Below are 18,514 nucleotides of genomic sequence, written 5' to 3'. Positions count from 1 at the left end.
TAACTATTGACCTTTTTATTTCAATCAGCTACAGCAGCTCTACATTCTCCTAAAACACTGTCCTTCCTTTACTACCACAGACAGCGAGGGAGCCAAGTACACTGCAGTGGCAGCAAGTCTTTTTAAAGCTTAGTATTAAATATTAAATATTCTCTCATTTATGTTTACATTACTTTGTCAAGGAAAGGAGAAAAAAAAAAGACAATTAAAACTTAAGTTACATGAATCTGTGCCCGTGCCCCTGGGCAGCAGCGCTGGGGGCTGCAGGGCTGCCCCCAGCAAGGCAGCTCTGCTGCAGAGGGATATGCAAACTCTCCGGCCCCTCGGCCTGGTAGTGCGTGACTCTGCTCGCTCCGGCGGTGAGCTATGGAAGGGGGTGCTCGGCTGTGCCGGGAGTGGGGTATCCGTGCCCTTTGCTTTCGGAAATCAGCATGCCTGGAAAGGTCGGACAACCCCGGTGCAGCTAAAACACCGTCTGGAGGAGGTGAGGCCTTAGAGCCAGCCCTGCCGCGTGCTCTGTCGCCTCCCCTCAGCCCCAGCAAAGTGCATGGGAAAGGGGGTGAGGATTTGGTCAACAGGAACTTCGCTAAGAATTTTTCTGTTTCTTTTTCCTCTCTCTCTTTTCTTTTCTATTTTTTTTTTAAAAAACAACCCCAAACAGTTTTGAGTCTTCCTTTGATTTTTTTTTTAGCAAAGACAGAGTTTAAAAAGCACTTAGGAAGCTTGTACTAAAATCACCAGCTGTTCTCAGAGGAGAGAGTCATCTGTGCACCCCCCTTCAAGTCCGTAACGAAATTCCTGCAAGTTCGAGACGCCGTAGAAGTGGACAAAGGCCGCAGCCACCACAAGGACGTGGAAGATCTGATGCGACTGGAACTGTGGGGAAGCAGAAAAGCCCTTTGAGTTAGACCAAAGGGGGACAAAGCAATGCCAGGAAGATCTCCTCCATGCTGCTCTCTGCACCACCCTGGAACCGTCCTCTGAGCTGCGCTTTCCCCCTCCTTGTTGCTCTGAGGCAGCGCTTTCTGCCTCATATTTTAGCCCTGCTCTCTGCAGCTGTTCAAGGCAGGCTGCCAGCGCACACGCTGGAGCACATTGCAACAGCCTGCCCCGTGGCGGGACACCTCCCAGCCGCCTTCTCCTCATCTCAGGGCAGAGGAAAGGCCACATCCTGCACCCCTTCACCCCCAAACTCGCCGCTGCTTCCCCGAAACACCCCGCTCACCACTTCTGCCCAGACCCCATCGCGCTAGAGCGAGCCGCACTCACCCAGATGTCGAACTTGCCCGGGAAGAAGCGCTCGGGTATGCGGGCGGCGTACAGCCCCGCTCCCGTGATGTACATCACGGCCATGAGGAAGAACCAGCCCATCTGGCCGACAGTGGTGGCTTTCACAAACCCTTCGGCGATGGTGAAGTGCATCGTGGGCACGACGCCGCTAAGCCCCAGCCCCAGAAAGACGCCTGGGGTGGAGAGATCAGCAAAGGGGAGCTCAGCGTGGGCAGGGCTTGCCTCCCGCCAGCTCCCCTCACACCCTCGTCCTGCACAAAGGGAAGCCCCCAGAGGAACTAGCACCTTTTCTTCACTCAGTCCTGAAATATCCAGCCCCTCGAGGAGAGACGGCCGCCAGTCATTTGTTCGGTGAAGCCGCGTGGAGCTCAAAGGGCAGGTGCTAATTAGCAGTGCTCAAATTTTCAGCTTTCACATCTAATTAATTCAGTCGAAAGCAAGCGGCGCTGCAGCGAGACAACAGCCCAGAGAGGCTGCAGCTCGTACTCGCAGCGGGAGACTGACTGCCCAGCGGGCAGGCAGGATTTGGCCCAGCCGGCGGTCTCGCTGCACTCCCACAGCGGAAAGCGATCCTTTCCACGAGCGGGGAGCTGCGATCCTGCTGCGTGCCAGCACCCGCACCCAAGAGGCCCCGCGTGAGAGTCTGGGCTGCCGCGGGGGGTAACGGCAGGGCTGGGAGTCCCATCGTGTCCCCTGCCCTCTTCCGAGGGGGTCTTGACACACCGCGCTCGTGTGGGTCACAAGCCGGTTGTGCCACCCGGCCTCCTGCTCAGCGCGTCTCTCATCAGGTAGCGAGGACGAGGCGACGAGAGACATTTTGCTGCAGGACCCCCCGGAATGCAAGTTCAGGCAGAGGCATTTCCATGCTCTGGTGCTCAGCGCGTAGCTGGCAGGGGGACGGACAAGGGAATCTCTTCCTCTGGATGAGCTGCGGCTTCGTGCTGCCAAAGCGCTTCCCGGAGAAGGCGGCTTCGCGCAGCACAGCCCCAGACCTCCCAACCACCACTTACAGGGCTATTTTTAAACCCTGCCTGCCTGTTCCAAACCTCAGGAGCGCTGAGTGCCAGGTGGAGCTCAGCCCTGCTCGGCAATGGATTCAAACCCCCGGCACAGCAAGAGGAGGAAGGAGACCTCTCACTGCTGGGAGCTGCTGCAGGGCAGTGCGGTGGTCTGGGGGGAACTAATTCTGCCTGTGCAGGTGCTCAGAGCTTTTTGGGGTACCCGGGGGCCTCGCTCCAGGATCCCGGCCATGCAGGCCCTCTGGGAACAGCTCTCCGAGTACCGGCACGCGCGCGGGGCTCTCCTACCTGCTCTTGTCTGCCTGTGCTTGGGGGTCGCAAACCGGTCCCACTGGGCCACGATGATCGCGGAGATGCCCAGGACACAAACGATGGAGAGGTAGATGAGTCTTGGCTGCGGGGAGCAGTAGAACGAATAATACAGCCACGGGACGAAGCTCCCCATGATCAGCAGTGCAATTCCTGAATAATCCAACCTGCAGCCAAGGTGCAAAGAGAGAGCGTGTCACGGGTAAGCCTGGAAACCCGTCCCCCACCTGTGTCCTCTTGGCAACAGCGTGTTGGTACCCTCTACCCTGTCTGCTCCCTAACGGAGTCACCACGGCCAGACAGGCAGCCACGGCCGCCCGGGTGAACGCGACAACGAACTAAAGCAGCGCGTTGAGAGAGGAGAGGGGCACAGTCAGGTCTCATCAACACAGAGGGGAGACAGGAGAAAGATCCCAGGCCTGTGGCTTCTCAGGATGCAAGTGGAGCTTGGCAGGAGCGCCAGAGATGAACGGCAACTTGCTGGATACGCAGAAACCGCCCGGGGAGGATGTGCACTCAAGCAGCCACAGCAGGATGCAGGGGACATTAGCCCTTGCGCATACGGATTTGCCTGCTGTCCTTCACTGCAAAGTGCTTTCGATCTATTGATCGAGGAACTGTTCCACCACCAAAATGCAGCCACTTGTGTTACCCCCCGCCACCACGGCAGCTGTGCGAGTGCTCTGCCCGAGTACGCAAGGACGTTTCTGCTCAGGGCACTGCAGCACTGTCTGTTTGGAAGACACGAGCCCACAGGATCTCGGGGGGTTGTGCAAAGGAGATTGGCAGGATTTCCTAGCAAGCAGCACGCAAGTCAACACCCCTGAGAGACTTGCGTGTGCAAGGTCTTACTTGAAAGCTTTGCTGCTGTTCTCCCCGCACCGTGAAGGCTGATGCGAGCTTAATTCTAAGAGCAGTCCGTGTGCTGACCTCAGAGAAGAGCATTGGCCACAGCCCAACATTTCCACTTTGCTGGGAATTCTGTTTGTTTTGTTTTCTTCCAGTTTGGTTTTAGGCCAAGTTGGATCCAAACCAAAGATTTTGAGAACATCCAGTAAATTGGAAGCTCCCTAGTTGCATGGCTGACCTGCAAGACTGAGACCCCTCCTCATTTCACTGCCACGAGAGGCACGAAGGCCTTGGGACCCTTGGGAATCACAGGTTCCCAGGGTCCCTGTCCTCATAGACCCATATTCTCAGGGGGCTTTTGAGTCAGCAGCTCCAAGGTGCCCCAGCACAGGGCAGAGCCATCCAGGATCCAGCTGTGGTTCCCTCTGAACTCCACGCTGGACTCGCTGAACTCTCCCTTCCCCCAAGTATAAGACATGTGGGACTCAGCAGTGCAGCATTTTCCAAGAGGAAATGCTGTGAGAAGTCAAAACCGCCTACGAGACCACTCCACCACACTTTTGCTGACTCACTTTGAAAAAGTCCGCGAGACCTTCTCCGAGTGACAGTAGACAGTGTGGAAAAGCCAGGAGAAGCTGAGGCACAGCACTGCTCCGAGGAAGAACATCCCAAACACCACCTTCTCCTGGAGGGGAGCCATGAAATACATGTTGGGCCGCAGCATGGTCAGGATCCCCAAGCAGAGGAACAACACGAAACCTGTGGACAGCACACCAAGCCGGCAGTCAGTAAGACGAGGCAGAACCAGGGTGGCCCAACGCAGAGGCAAGAGGAACCTCATGGCATGGCAGGGTCAGAGGCACGATGAGACTTGGGGTTATTTTAAGGGCCATTAGCCCATCCCTGAGCTTCAGAGGAAAGTGTTATGAGGTACTTTGTTACACCAAACATATATTTTTCCTTCCCTAGATAGAAACGGCTCACTTGACCTGTGCTGGCAGATCCAGCAAGCAGCGCTGGCAGAATGGCCACAGCGCAGCCTGGTCTCGCCCTAGCCAGCCCCTAAAGCCTCGGCTCTCCGTGCTGCCCCTCCGGGAGAGGGTCCTCCCGGTCCTCAGCTCAGGTCGGGGCTCTCTGCAGAGAACCAGGCAGGCACGTGTCTGACCAGGCGTCCCGGCAGCCTGTCAGAAACCAGCAGATCCTGATCCTCCCCAACCCATCCGTCAGCTCTTGGGGAGCGCGGGCAAAGCCACAAACCGTTGCCAAGCTCAGACCTCGGGCCCTGCAACGCTGCTGTGAGGAAGTGCCCTCTTCTCCCCACACAGTCCCTTCACCCAACGCCCCAGGTGCTTGTAGCAACCACAGCCACAAGGAATCAAACTGCTTTTCCAGTGCTGCTGGATCCAAGCTGATTCAGAGGAAGTGGAATTGGCCCTGAAAGAACCTATTCCGAGTCTGTCAGGACTCCTTTAAATACAGTCCTTGGGCAAGATGAGGCCTGGGGGTTCTCACTCTCAGGCATCTCATGACTGAGCTGCTTGTGAGCAGGACCAGGTGGGCACAACCGGTCCTGAAAGAGGCCTCAGGAGGCCTAAAATAGCAACCAAGGAGGCCTTGAGGCAGGGTAAAGCGGGAATTCCCTCTCTGGTGCGACACACCAACCCCACTAAGCCTGGGTGCTTCACGACCACACGAGTTTTGCTTTGGGAGCTCCACCCTGCATCGGAAGCGAAGCATGGAGCGACGCAGCCGCGATGCCAGCCCAGGAACCCGCGAGCAAAGCAACCACAAGCCGTGTCCCCTGCTCCTCTGCCAAAAGGCTCGTTTGGAGGCAGCGAGGGGTGGACCAGAAGACCAAGCAAGTCCCAATTCTTAAGCAAGCCGGCCTAGAAGCAAACCCAGCGTGAAAGGCCTCCCTTTGCTGCGTGCATCCAGGGCAAAGCACATCTTCCGCCCCACGGCAGCGCCGCTCAGCCCCACGGCTACCGACCCCGCCTCAGGCACCTAGCAAGTGCGTCCAGATGTTGCCCGTCTCAGTGTGTATTCGGAAGATGCTCTTGAAGCAGGCTCGGAAGGACGGCATCGGAGGTCTGTGTCCATGCAGGAGGTAATCGTTATCCTTCAGCCAGTCAGGCAGCACGTCGTAGGGGATCACACGCCAGCGCCCTTCCCACACCTGCAACACACCAACCCGTGCTGGTGGCCGCTGGGGCTGGCACTTGCCAAAGCATCAAGGCAGCCCAGAAGCTCGGGTTTACTCGCCCCAGGGAGCTTAAAGTCACACACAGAACAAAACCACCAAGACTCTTCCCTACAACCAAGGCTGAAAAGGCCCCGTCACTCTCCCCTGGAAGAGGAAGTTCAACTTTTGCAACATCAGACACCCTGTGGGACCCCTTAAACCACCCACATCCTGCAGAGAACTTGCCACATCCCACCTCGGGGAGCTGGAGACGATCCGCACCCTCTCATTTAACCCGTCAGCACCATGAGCAACCTCTCTGCTCTCTGCAGCGGGGAGCTCCCTTCGAGTTTGGTCAGGGAAAAGGGATCTCAGCCTTGTGACAGAACTGCCTGGACCTCAGCCTTATGTCACCACTCACCCAAAACAGGAGGCTGAGAGTGCAGGGGGTCAGAGCGAAGGCACCAGGCAAAACCAGCAGCAGGGCTTCACGCTCCCCTTCCCTGCCTGGATGCACGCAGAGGCTCTCCAAACCGCTCCTGAGGCTGGGCACAACCTCCAGCCGCTGATCGGGAGCGCCGACGCTTCCCAGCTGCCGCCATCCACTTCCCCCATCTCTCCCCAGAGACGCTGCTGGGTGCAGGCCCAGGCGGTGAGCGGAGCCGGAGCAGGCCGTGGGCAGAGCCACCCGGCTGCGCGGCCCAGCCCCACACTGGGGCGTTTGGGCTCCTCTTATCTCCAAAATCGGGGTCCAGGGATGACTACAAACTCCTGTACCTTATATACAAACTCTTCCATCTTCTCCATCGCGTGGTGAGCCTGCAGGGGCAGAGTCAGCACACGGACCACCTCCTCCTCTTCCTCGCGGGTCGCTTGGCATGGCGGGTCTTCAGTCTAGAGGGAGAAACACCAGGAGGAAATCATTCCGGCTCACTGGAGGAACGGGAGCACCGGAGAACAAGTCCTTCCTAAGAGCACCTGGGGGCTTCATCCCTCCCTGAGGGGAGGGACAGGACCCACCGGTCACCACTGCTTACGCAACGTGTTACTGTCTTAACCATCCCAGGCAGGCTAATCCCAGATTTATTCTTGTTTAAAGGCAGGATTACAGGGGAGGATTTTCATCCTTACAACCATGCCTGCAGGCTGAAACGGCCACTCGGTCCAGCCAGGCCGACTGGCCCAGGAAATCCGACTGTCTGTCTGGGCGATCATCCTTCCCAGTGCTCTTCCGCAACTGCGGCGAACAATCTGCTCGTCCGGCCTCAATTTCCTCTCTCCTCTTTTTCCACTAGCAGGTCTGAGGTGGTGATTTCTAGCCCTAAGGGCCACAAAGCAGCTGAATGACTAAGAACACCCCGCTCGCTCCAAGCAGCCGTGCTGGCATGCAAAGACAGCACATCTTGGCTGACACCTCTGCACAAAGTCTATGCCTGCACAATAAGAGAAGTTTTCGGGCCGGATGCTTGGACAGCTTTGAGCCCAGCGCGGGCAACTCGTCAGCTTTTTGGGTGACGAACACCTCACGCCCTTTCTGCGCCGACTCAAAGCAACTACTAGATTCAGGGCTTTGAAAAACACACTCCGTTTCCAGCCTGCGCCCTCCAAGCTGCTAATGGGATAAGGGGCAAATTTCTAGGTTAATCCTCAAGGACAGCGTTGCGGAGTCTGGGCAAGGAGGAGCGGATCCGGCCCCACCGAGGCCGCTCGCCAGCTTTGGGCCGAGCAACGGGGCGAGACACTAGCGGAGCGGGAGGGGTTGAGGGGCGCTGGGGGCTTACGCTGGCCGAGCCGGCGGCTCCCTGGTCCCCCTTCTCCTCCAGGAGCGGCCCCAGCTCGGCCAGCTCCAGGTGGGCTCGCTCCCGGCCGGCGGCAGCCGCCAGCCCGTTGCCCTGCCCGGCGGCGGCGGCTTTGCGGGACGCCATAGGGGCGGCGGCGGGAAGCTCCTGGTGGCCGAGGGCTGGGGCGACGCCGCGGCTGCCGGTGCAGGTCCCCTCCGCGTCCGTGTGCCGCCGCGCTGCCGGGGGAGGAAGAGCAGAGTCACCGCCACCGGCCCCGGCAGCCCCCCCCACCCCCCCCCGTTACCGGGCGCGGGCCCTCAGCGCGGCTCCCCACGCCCACAAACCGCCCGCGACCGACGGGGACCGGGACGGGGACGGGGACCGGGAACCCCCCCCACCCCCACCCGGGCGCTCCCGGCGGCGGCACCGACCTCCCCCCCGGGCCGGGCCGGGCGCCGCGCCTGGCCCGGGGCCGCCGCCACGACCGCAGGCGGAGCCGCAGCGGGGCAGCGGCAGGCCTGGACACCCCGCTCAAAGCCCCGGGGCCGCCGCGGCGCCGCTGCCGGCGGAGCCTCCCCGCGCCGGGCGCGCACTCACCGGCCGCTACATCCCGCGCACGGGCGGCGGCGGCGGCGGCAGCACCGGAAGCGACGCTAAGGGAACGAGCTGCTTCCGGCCCGCGGCGCCCCGCCCCGCGGAGGAGAGCTCCTCCGAGAGGGCGGGGCTACGCGCTCTCGTATTCTGATTGGCCAGCGTCGCCGTCTCTCCCTCTCTCTCCCCGCCCCACCGGCCGCGGTGATTGGGCCAACCGCGGGGGAGCCTCGCGCCGCGGGGAGACGCTCTAGCCCGGCGGCGCGCCTCGCTGGCCGCGCGCGCGGCCGCCCTCTGCGGGCGCGGAGGAAGAGAGAGGGACGAAGGGGGGGGCGCCAGCTGCGGGAGTCCCGTGATGGCGGCGGGGATGGGGGGGGGGGAGGCGAGGCCGGGAGGGGGTCCTCACCCCGCGGCCTGACCGGGGAGCGGCGGGATGGACACCCGGGGCACGAGGGCTGGGCCTAGCGCTGCCTTGGGGCCTGCGTTACCATGACAACATGCCCCGTTACCGTGGCAACGGGATGGAGACCACCAGGCCCCTGGGCCTGCTCAGTGGCTCAGGCCTGGCGTCGCACTCAATACTGATGAGGCTTCCCCCGGGGGGGCCGCGAACACCCCACGCAAATGTCCCCAGCAATAATTCATGGCAGAGCTGGCCCTCGGCCCGCCGCGGCCGGATCCTCTTTCCCCGCTCGCCAGGGCCCAGATTTAATTACCTCCGCTCGCGCCAGCCCGGGGCCGGGCTCCCTCCTGCCCTGCATCCACCTGCCCGCACAATGGCGGATCCTGTTCCCCATCAATCATTCATGGCGCCGTGGGTGGAAGGGGGTTTCTCGGGGGGCTGCTGTCAGGGGGAGGGGGGGATTTTTCCAGCCTTTCTAGCGTCGAATAGGCGCAGGCAGAACCGAAGCGAGTTGGAGGTGTCCAGGTCGCCCGCTGCCGCTGTCGGGTGAGCGATGGTGGGATCCTGTAGGGCTCGAACCATTTGGGGAGCAGCGGGGCAAGGGCAGGCAGACAGACCGCGCTGGGGACATGGATTTCCGTGGGGACGTGCCGCGACCCTGGGGAACCGGGGGGCCTGTGGGGCTCAGCGCCTTTGTGAGGATGCTGCGGCTCGGCCCTGTCTGCGCCCGGAAATCTCCAGTGCGGCTTTGGGGGCCCTTGGGAAGGGGGCAGTGTCTTGCCATGGGACCGCCGCTGACCAGCTCCCCACGGCGCCCTGGCTATCACTGCCCCCCATAAGGAGCTGGGGCTGGAAAAGCTGGGAAGCTGGGAAGCATGGAGGAAGTTTGCAAGCAGCCAGCATCCTCCCAGCCCTTTCCCAGGGCCTGTCCCCATCTGTGCCCCCACGGTGGCAAGGGAGGTCCCACCTCCCACCGGAGCTGGGGTGCAGGATGGGTGCTGGGACCAGCTGTGGTCCAGGGCTCTGCTGTCCTCTCCGCAGGGACGAACGCTGCCGACGTGCTGCCGTGTCTGCAGAGTTGTGACCACCTCATCCCCTCGGCATCCCCATGGGTGTCCTGAGCTGCGTGAAGTACCTGATGTTCATCTTCAATGTGCTGGTGTTTGTGAGTCCACCTGGGTCCGGTGGGATGGGTGAAGGGGAGCTGGTGCCGTGCCTGGAGCTAGAGATGGCTGGTCCCATCCGAGCAGAGCCGGTGCACGACGCTCTGGTCTCTGTCACACTCAGGGGACGGGTGGCACCAGCCTAAGGGAGGTGACCCCAGGGGACACTAGAGCATCCCCAGTCCCCTGTGGGATAGCCGGGGCTGGTCCCTGCTCCCCGTGACCACAGCGTGTCCCGCAGGCTGGGGGCACCTGCCTGTCAGGCGTGGGGGTCTGGGTGGCCGTGGACCCAGCTGGTTTCCAGGACATCGTGGCCTCCAAGGCCGTGCTGAGCGCGGGTGCTTATCTCCTGCTGGCTGCGGGCATCGCCCTCTCGCTGCTGGGCTTCCTGGGCTGCTGTGGGGCCCTTCGCCGGAGCCGGCCGCTGCTGCTGGCGGTGAGTGAGAGGAGTCGCAAAGGGAACCGCGGGATGCAGGGAGCCACGTGGGCCGGGTGCCGCTGGACGTGGGGCGTTATGGGATGCAGGGAGCCGGGGGATACAGGGTGCTGTAGGATGCTGGGGGTTGCAGGACCCAGGGTAGCTTCAGGTGAGTCTAGAAACCTGTTTCTAGGCAGACACCACAATTTCTGTGGTATTCCCCGACTCTGACAGCTGGTGCTCATTTTTAATGCTCAGCCTTGGAGCTGTGGTGCTAAGGCATGTGTCGGTCCCCACAAACTGCACGCTGGTCCCTGCTCCCCGTATGCCTCCGTTCGCCGGTCTCGAGGGCGGAGGGGATGCACAGGACAGGCAAGAACGGCTGCAGAGGCAGGGAGGAACAGCCGGAGCGAGCTGTACTTGGAGTCAGGCTGGTTTCCGACCCCTCCGTCTCTCTGCCTTCCAGTTCTTCATCCTCGTGAGCCTTGTCTTCCTCACGCAGCTCGTGGGGGCCGTCCTCTTCCTGGTGCACTGGAAACAGGTACCATCCCCCTGCCCTGCCGCGGTGCCCGGCGTGGCCAGCCCCACTGCTCCCCGCGTCGTGCCGTGGGGTGCAGCGCTGGGCAGGGGTGGTTGGGGGGGGCGCGTGGGCCCCTGCGGCCCCCGTCCCTGGTGCTGGTCCTGTGACAGACCACACTGATCCTGCAGATCAGGCCAGAGCTCTTCCTGTCTGAGCTGCGGAGGAGCTATTGCGGGGACGAGGACGCCGAGGTCTTCTCCACGGCCTGGAACACCCTCATGATCACGGTGAGCGGCTGGGGATGGCCACCAGACTGCTGAGGGGTGCGAAGCACCTGTGGGCCCTGCTGCGGCCCACCGCCCTCAGCTCGGGGTCACCCTGAAAGCGGGGAACAGGCTCATGGACCCCAGAGAGAAACTGAGCCGCCCACTTGGCTTTTCCCCCTGCCAGGATGCCCTCCCTCTGTCATCTCCCTGGTGTTTTGACAGCACGTTGATGGCATTTCCCTTCCATTTCAGTTCTCGTGCTGTGGCGTTTTAGGGCCTGAGGACTTCGGGAACGGGTCCCGGTTCCAGGAGCTGCACCCGGGGACGCCCTGGCCACAGGCGTGCTGCACCCGGGATGGGCTCCTGCCCGTGGGTGAGCTGCGGGGCTGGGAGCAGTGCCGGGAGAGGAGCCCTGGCTACATCCACGAGCAGGTAGGGCCGCACGGGCACCCACCCTGCCCCACCGCTTCCCAGGCACGTGCCGATGGGGCCTCACCACCCTCTGCCCTGAGCCAGAGCCTGGTGCACTGCCTGTGCTGTGGGTCTGCAGCCCAAAAGTTCCCCAACTCTCTGGCTCATCCCATCCCACCACGATGCCCTCCCACATCCTGATCCCCCCCAGACCTTGGTGGCTCTCTGAAGCTCCTTGTGCCTGCTGCAATGGAGTCCCTGAATCATCTCCCTCCACCCTAGGGCTGCTTCTCCACCGTCGGCAGGAGCTTGCAGAAATACACCTCTGTCCCGGGGGCTTGTGGCTTGGCCGTGCTGGGCATCGAGGTACCGAGCGAGGGGCTGATGGGAACGGTACCGGTTATAACCCAGGACGGGGTGGGAAGGGACAGTGCTCTGCACACATGGAGGGACCACAGATCTGCTCAGGCAGGACCCACTCGTGCCTCTAAGTCCCATAAGCACAGCCACGAAGCGGGTGCACCTCCAGCAAGGCTGTCTCCGGGGTATAAAGCTCTTGCCAAACTCCTGCTCCCTGGGGCAGAGACAGATAAATGGAGGGATGGCTCCAGGACTGAGGGAAGGGGGAGGTTTATTTTGCTCCCACAGCACAGGCCCAGGAGAGGGAGGGTAGCTGCTCAGCAGATCTCACCGGAGTCAGAGGTGCCTCCTCAGTGACAGCTTTTGCTGCGCAGCATATGGACAGCTGGTGCACGGACCTGCGAGGGGGCACAGCCACCACCCCCTGCCTTGCTTAGGCCAGGAACAGATGCACTGCAGGATCCTGTAGTCCTCAGGCTCTCAGATTTCAGCTGGGGGCTGCCACAAGGGGCTGGGGTGGTTGCAGGCTGCTCTTGCCCTCCAGCAGGGAGATAACCGGCTCCCCCTCTCCTTTTATTTCAGATCTTTGCCATGTTCTTTGCCTTTTGCCTTTATTACAACTTCGACTGAGCAGGACGCTAGGCGCAGCGCTCCACGACCACTGTGAGTGCAGCAGAGACAGGACAAGTGCTTTGGAAACAGCAGCAGGCCAGGACACTCCACTCTCTTGCACATCAGAGCACGGCTCTTTAGTTTAGCACTGCGATTACTTCCCCAGGCAGGAGCCTGGAGTCCTGCATCTGCTCCAGTGGTCAATTAAGGATGGCCTGATCCGCTTTCCTTGGAGCAGAGACAGGACACAGGTTAAATTCCTCGCAGACAAACACGCAGACTCACTAGGAAAGAATTTCCACAGTTTAGCACTACAAACTAGTTCAAATACATCTACTGCTTAGCTTCTGCTTTCAGCTTGCTTTGATGCAGAGACAGCAAACTAGAAGCTGCAATGCTTGATCCCATCCTCCCTCCTCCAAGAGGATGCTGGAGATCAAACGCTGAATTGGTATTTCCAGTCTTGCTTTCTTCAGCATGACAAACCAGGAAGAAATGCATATAAATTAAAGCTGTGTTTTATTTATGAGAATTATTCACAAAAAGCTAAGAAACAGAAAAGTGAAACCTGCTGCTGCTACATAGCCATTAAAAGATTTAGTTATACCTTTGTAAAGAGAAAAGAACAGTGCACAGCCACGAAAACCACTTAAGAATCTAGGCGAGATTTCTTCTCCTTCTTGATGATATTACTCCCTTTTCTTTTCTGTGGGATAGATTCTTTGGTACTCATTTCACTTTGGTTCATTTCCTTTTCCGAAGCCTTGGAAGCCTGAGATAACAAGAAATAAAGCTAACGGGTTTGAATAATTCAGTTTTACAAGCTATTAGCACTGTTGTGTAATCCCAGCGCTGCGTGGGTGCGTACACCTTAGAACATCGTGCACTCCATGAAGATCAGAATGACTGCGCTTCCAGCGTTTATGCAGTGACCCTTAATTATCCTGCTCCCACTGCTGGAAATTTTGGAAAGGGGAAAATGAATGGCACATCCAGCTACAGACTGGAGATTTCACATACAGAGGGAAAGTAGAGGGAGAATTTTGACAGGAAAGCAGGATTACAGTTCTGCCTAGAAGTGCTAGATACATTTATGAGCCAGGTCTCTATGGGGCTAAGTGTGTTACTGTAAAGATCTCTTCACCTTGTGTCTTTCTAACAACCACAGCAATTAACTTGCAAATGTGCTTGGTAGAGTTGGAGTAGCGAGCACCAGTCATGGAGCTTTCAGGTTAATAAACAAAAAAACCCTCATTCCTTTCTCGGAAAGCACATTGTCCAAATGAGGTGTAGGGAAAGAAAGCAGCCAGGTAAAGGAGAAGGCCAAACAGAAGCTTCAAAAAACTTTTCAGAGCAGGTTTTTTTCCTGCTTAAATGCAGTTTATTTTTATGCCACCAATCTGAGCTAGGTCAGGGTGCAGAATGAAGAAAATAGGAAGCGTGATAGCAGGAAGGCTGCATTCCGCTGGGGATTAGGGAGACTAGTCAGTGCTGGAGGAGATATTTGCAGGAGGAGGAGGAAACCAGCACTAGCTGAGCATAAGGCACAACCACAGCAGAAGACTGAGTTTGGAAGGAAGCTCAGGCAGAAGCAGGGCTGCAGAATCCCAGGGGAAGGGTTTTGTCATACTTCAATCCCACTCGCCCCTCATTCTTCTCAGAGAACACTGCAATTATCTGTGACTGAACAAATCATTTATTTGGGAGGAGGGATAATTTGTCCTCCACACAACCTTTCCCCTTCAGCTGGGGCTGCTCAAATACTTATCAAAGAAGTAGATTCTCCGAAGGAGACAGAAATCTTGCCTCGTTGGAGAGTCTGGGGAGCAGAAACACCACTTAGCCACTCAGTGGCCGAGGCACCAGCTCCACCTGCTGTTACAGCTTACAGGTTATTAGTTGCAGCAGCTCAGCTCTTCCCAGCAAGCTGAATATTTGCCTGGCAACAAAGGCAACGTTGCTAGCCAAAACAGAGAGCTGCCTTTGATCAAGGTTCCTGAAAAGCTAATACAGGGAAGACACTGTACAAGTGCCACCCTTCAAGTGCTACGAGAGCCCCAAGTAAGGATCCCTCCCAGTGGAGAGGGACAGAAAGGAGACACCTACTTCCCCCTCCTCCATCCAGACTTCAGGGCTGACATTTTCAGTCACTACATCAGATACTACAAAGTGAATCTAATAACCTTAAAAAAAAATTAAGAATAATGAAATTAAATACACCATCCAAGAACAGAACAGAAGGGGAGGAAGGAAAGAAAGCTGCTAAAGATGGCCTCACAAAGTAATTGTAAGAGAGGCAAATTCAGGCAAGAAACTGTTTGCAAACATTGAGCTACACTCAGCAGAGAAAACATGGTGTTTCTTACCCTTTTTTGCTGGCTTGCATATTTCTTAGTCCACTCTTTGGCATTTGTCAAGAACAGTTGCTTGTTGTACTTATACTCTGAGGACTAAACGTTAACAAGCAAGACAAAGACAGAGACTTGGTTTAATACAAACATCATGCAGCGCAAGATACAGAGAAGCCGAGACCGAGGTCTGGCTTTAGGACTCCCAGAACCATACCCAAAACACTGCAACCACCTGACACAAAGCACTGATCCAACTTAAAAATCATTTTGCCTGTTTTGGTTTGCTTGGAGAACGCACACTACTGTTTGTACTGGCAGGCTTGATGGCAAGACATTTATGGTCTCTTTTCCACTGCTGGCATGAGCTCCCCATCACATGCCCTGGCTGCTTTAGGGAAAGGCAATCATGTGCCCAGGCCTGATCCAGATCAAAGTTGCACCACTGCGTAATCTGCTAGTGTGCTAATCCCAGGCGAGCAAAGGAAGCACAGCCTAAATCTAACGTGCTGTTCCACCCCAGTTTGTGGCCCGCAGCCACGAGAAGGGAAGAGAGGAGATCACATACTATGTCTGCCATGAGAGGGTCGTCAGGGTTGGGCTCTGCCATCAGCAGCTGTATGGAGGTCAGCAGCGTGGAGATATTCAGGGAAGGCCTCCATGCACCCTTCACAGAAACAGGGCAAAAGCAGCAGTTAAACAGGGAGAAACCTGCACACAGGCTACCTAGAGAAACCAAGATTTACAGCATTTACCAGCCTCCCCACATCCAAAAGAACTGGGAGCCACCTGTGGGAAGCAGAGCAGTTAAACCCACATGGAAAACACCTGATATTTTCTCAACACACAGGGTACAGCCTCCCTGAGGAAGCCCAAGTGACAACCACCGGTTGTGTCCTACACACCTATCACCTGTGTTGCATTGATATTGGGATATCTGGGCTGCTTTCTGAGTGCTACCTAACACCCTTTGGCTCCAATCCTTAAAAAGCCTTTGAAGCTTACATGGAACAAAGTCGCTTATGTTCCAGTCTCTAAACAAAGGAGAGGCCTCACACAACCTTTTACTCGTGTGTTCCTATGTACAGAAGTCAGTAGCAGACAGACATTTAATAAGGCTTTTACAGGCAAAAGATAAGGAGTTCATTATCCTCTTCAGGCTCACTTACCCATGCACAAGTAGCACTATCGTACCTTTGGTGGTAATTTAAGAACATCCAGGCAAATCCTTCCAGCGGAGTCAATGTTAGGATGATAGATAGGGGTCAGAAAGCGAATCTTCGGGGGCTCAAATGGGTATCTATATGGGATAAGCACCATAATAAATAAATAAATAAATCTTTTTATATTTGTACCCCATTTGCCACATCACCCAAGTAGTGCTATCATCTTCTCTCAGCCATTTACTAACTGATATCCTTTCCCACAGATTTTTGGAGGAAGCAGTGCTAGGCCTGGCCACTCTGCCTTTGATGCTTTCAGCTGTGTCTGACTAGCACTTCCTGGATAGAGAGCTTTCCATGAAGAAGCACACATGATAGGAAGTTTTCTACTCATGACTGAACTACTTTTCAGAAAGCTTTGAAACAATACAGTAAGTTAGAGATCTTCTCAAAGCATTTTTAAATTGTTAATCACACACCTTGGTGCCTCTAAAGTGAAATAAGCATATTAGCAAATGGAAACAAGTTACCTTCCATAAATGAAGGGCCTCACCTAAACTAATCAACACATTCTTTGCGAAGAGGCTGAAGGAGAGACCCAAGCAGTAGCACTCTGTGTCCAACAAGCTAATCCTGCTTTTTAGCATGCTTATATCAAACATCTTATATGAGTTAACTTATATTTGAAGGAAAAACACTACACTACCTACCTGACTAGAGTAACTTCATGTCACTGCCCACTTACCTTTCAGGAACAACTATTTCCAGGTTGAATATTCCCTTCTCATATGGTGTGTCTGCACTTCCTAAAATCTCTTAAAAGCAGACAAACAAAAAAACCACATAAGCATTACATTCAAAACACTTGAACTTGTCCAACAGTTTCGAAATACCACCCAGTAATGCAACTGTAACTCTGCTCAGATCCACCCAAAAAAGCTGCCACCTTGTCATGAAACCACTTCCACTCCACTGTAGTCAAAACAGTAGCAAGATTTACAGAAGGTCCAAACAACATTGAGTTATAAAAGCAAAATTAAAAGGGATGGGGGGGACAAGATGGTAGAAAACCAAGCAATGACAGGACTGCCACATACAGTCTGCATCACTAGTACTCTGCTGAGTTATACTCTGTGCAAGCAAGTGAAAGGCTGGGAGAAGATGTGACATTTCACTAACTCCTGGTTGATCTTTTCTCTTTGCACTTTGGCCAACTCTAGATATTCTCTCCATTTGCTGCAACACCTTAAAGCAAGTGCCAATTTCAACTTTTGAAGGAGAGAAAGATCAGGTTCTAGTCTGCAAGCCATGATATAACAACAGCTGGAAGAAACAATAGAGAACAAGCTCAGGGCCAAGAGATGACATTTTGCATAAAGGTAGGAAAACATTTAGGGTAAGGAAGGGTAAAAATGTCCAGCAGTGCTTCTTTTAAAGTTCCTTCTGGAACTCAGAGCTAAAGATTAACTATCCCTAAGAGCCATAGGCTAAGTTATATTAAAAGGAAGACTAAAAAAGAGGCTAAGCATTTTCCAAGAACTCCGCAACTCCATGCAACCTATAAAGTGTATGTTACTCCCCCAAAAATCCAGCCTAGCAGCAAATTCTAGCGTATCCCTTACTTAAAGGCCCCACCAGAGAAGTACATACGAGCTCGCAGGTCATCTAGCTGGTTTTCATCCTGCCAGCAGGTAACGCCCGGAGGCGGCTCTGCGGCCAGGAGAGCGAGCTCCCTCTTCAGCCGCGATGCTCTCTGCATGGTGCTGAAATCGTAACGGACTGAGTTTTACAGCCAGCAAAGCTGGAACTTCACAAATAGCGTTTTATATTGAGACATTTGCAGCTATGGGGAAATAACCCGCGTTAACCCCCGGCCGGCCCAACCCTGGGACTCACCTGCTCACCCCCGGGGTCAGGAGTCCTCCCTGCATTAATGCCCCCAGGACTCACTTTCTCCCCCCACAGACTGGAAGCCCCCCCCCAGCCTAAACACCCCCCCCATGGAGACGACCCCCTCCCCCAAACTGTCTCCCCTCAATGGGACCCCCCCCGGGCCTGATTCACCCCCCCCCCCACGGTCATGACCCCCCTCCCCTGGTCTCGCCATGGCCAGGACACCACCCGGGCCTGCCCCCCCCATGGCCAAGACCCCCTCTCCCCCGGCCTGGCCCCCCCGGCGGGACCCCCTCCCCCGGGCCTGACCCCCCCCCCATGGCCAAGACCCCCTCTCTCCCGGCCTGCCCCCTCCAGCGGGACCCCCTCCCCCGCTCTGGCCCCCGCCATGGCCAGGACCCCCTCCCCAACCTGCCCCCCCCATGGGACCCCCCCCTCCAACCTACCCCCCCTCCCGCGGCCTCACCCCGCAGCAGGAGGCGGCAGCAGGAGGCGGCAGCAGGCGGGAAAGCGCCACTTCCCCCAGCTGCCTGGCAACGGCGGAGCGTCCCACCCCCCTCTCCACGCACAGCCAGCGCTGATTGGACAACACCAAACCCCGCCCCCTCGCGACGGCCGCTCGAATTCGAAGGGAAGGCGCGCTGCCATTGGAGGAGCCCCGCGGGCGAGCGCGCCAGCCACGCCCCCTAGGGCAGGGCCGCGCCGCGGAGGGGGCGGGGCCTAGAGCAGCCATCCGCCTGCTGCCCGTTGGGTGGGGGCGCGGGCGGGAGTGGGGGGTGGCCGCGGGGGCCTGTGGGACACTGGGGGAGCAGGGCGGGTGGGAGCCCCCCGGCCACCCCAGCGCCGAGCTGGGCCGCACCGCGGGCCTGTCACCTTCAGCCCCCGAGTGCGCAAAAACAGCCCCCTGCCTAAAAAGGCAGGGAGAAAGCACCCAAA

General features: G+C 57.2%; 3 protein-coding genes across 7 annotated transcripts; 1 reads left to right on the top strand and 2 right to left on the bottom strand.

Annotated features, from left to right (window-relative positions):
- Positions 1-8,144, bottom strand: ADIPOR1 (adiponectin receptor 1). The gene is made up of 8 exons (XM_064498228.1): positions 8,028-8,144; positions 7,431-7,666; positions 6,427-6,543; positions 5,472-5,643; positions 4,040-4,226; positions 2,598-2,785; positions 1,270-1,463; positions 1-876 (listed from the first exon to the last, which is right to left on the bottom strand). Exons 2-8 carry the CDS (start codon positions 7,572-7,574, stop codon positions 748-750), a joined length of 1,131 nt encoding a protein of 376 aa, XP_064354298.1. The 5' UTR covers positions 7,575-7,666; positions 8,028-8,144; the 3' UTR covers positions 1-747.
- Positions 8,145-9,193: 1,049 nt separating this feature from the next.
- LOC112983883 (tetraspanin-18-like) lies at positions 9,194-12,544 on the top strand. Its single transcript, XM_064498339.1, has 7 exons — positions 9,194-9,589; positions 9,829-10,023; positions 10,472-10,546; positions 10,696-10,812; positions 11,044-11,223; positions 11,485-11,568; positions 12,145-12,544. Exons 1-7 carry the CDS (start codon positions 9,533-9,535, stop codon positions 12,190-12,192), a joined length of 756 nt encoding a protein of 251 aa, XP_064354409.1. The 5' UTR covers positions 9,194-9,532; the 3' UTR covers positions 12,193-12,544.
- A 132-nt stretch (positions 12,545-12,676) lies between these two features.
- UBE2T (ubiquitin conjugating enzyme E2 T) lies at positions 12,677-18,228 on the bottom strand. 5 transcript variants are annotated; one of them, XM_064498041.1, is made up of 7 exons: positions 18,025-18,228; positions 17,321-17,448; positions 16,431-16,500; positions 15,717-15,822; positions 15,091-15,189; positions 14,541-14,624; positions 12,677-12,946 (listed from the first exon to the last, which is right to left on the bottom strand). In XM_064498041.1, exons 2-7 carry the CDS (start codon positions 17,442-17,444, stop codon positions 12,824-12,826), a joined length of 606 nt encoding a protein of 201 aa, XP_064354111.1. In that variant the 5' UTR covers positions 17,445-17,448; positions 18,025-18,228; the 3' UTR covers positions 12,677-12,823. The 5 variants fall into 5 exon arrangements, with proteins under 5 accessions (XP_064354111.1, XP_064354112.1, XP_064354110.1 ...); XM_064498042.1 differs by having other exon boundaries at positions 17,321-17,528; positions 18,045-18,155; XM_064498040.1 differs by having other exon boundaries at positions 18,045-18,155.
- Between the last annotated feature and the right edge of the window lie 286 nt (positions 18,229-18,514).

Source organism: Dromaius novaehollandiae, chromosome 27 (assembly GCF_036370855.1).
Source record: "Dromaius novaehollandiae isolate bDroNov1 chromosome 27, bDroNov1.hap1, whole genome shotgun sequence".
NCBI lineage: Eukaryota > Metazoa > Chordata > Aves > Casuariiformes > Dromaiidae > Dromaius > Dromaius novaehollandiae.
Note: the sequence above shows the minus strand (reverse complement) of the source record. Positions and strands in the feature narration are given on the sequence as shown.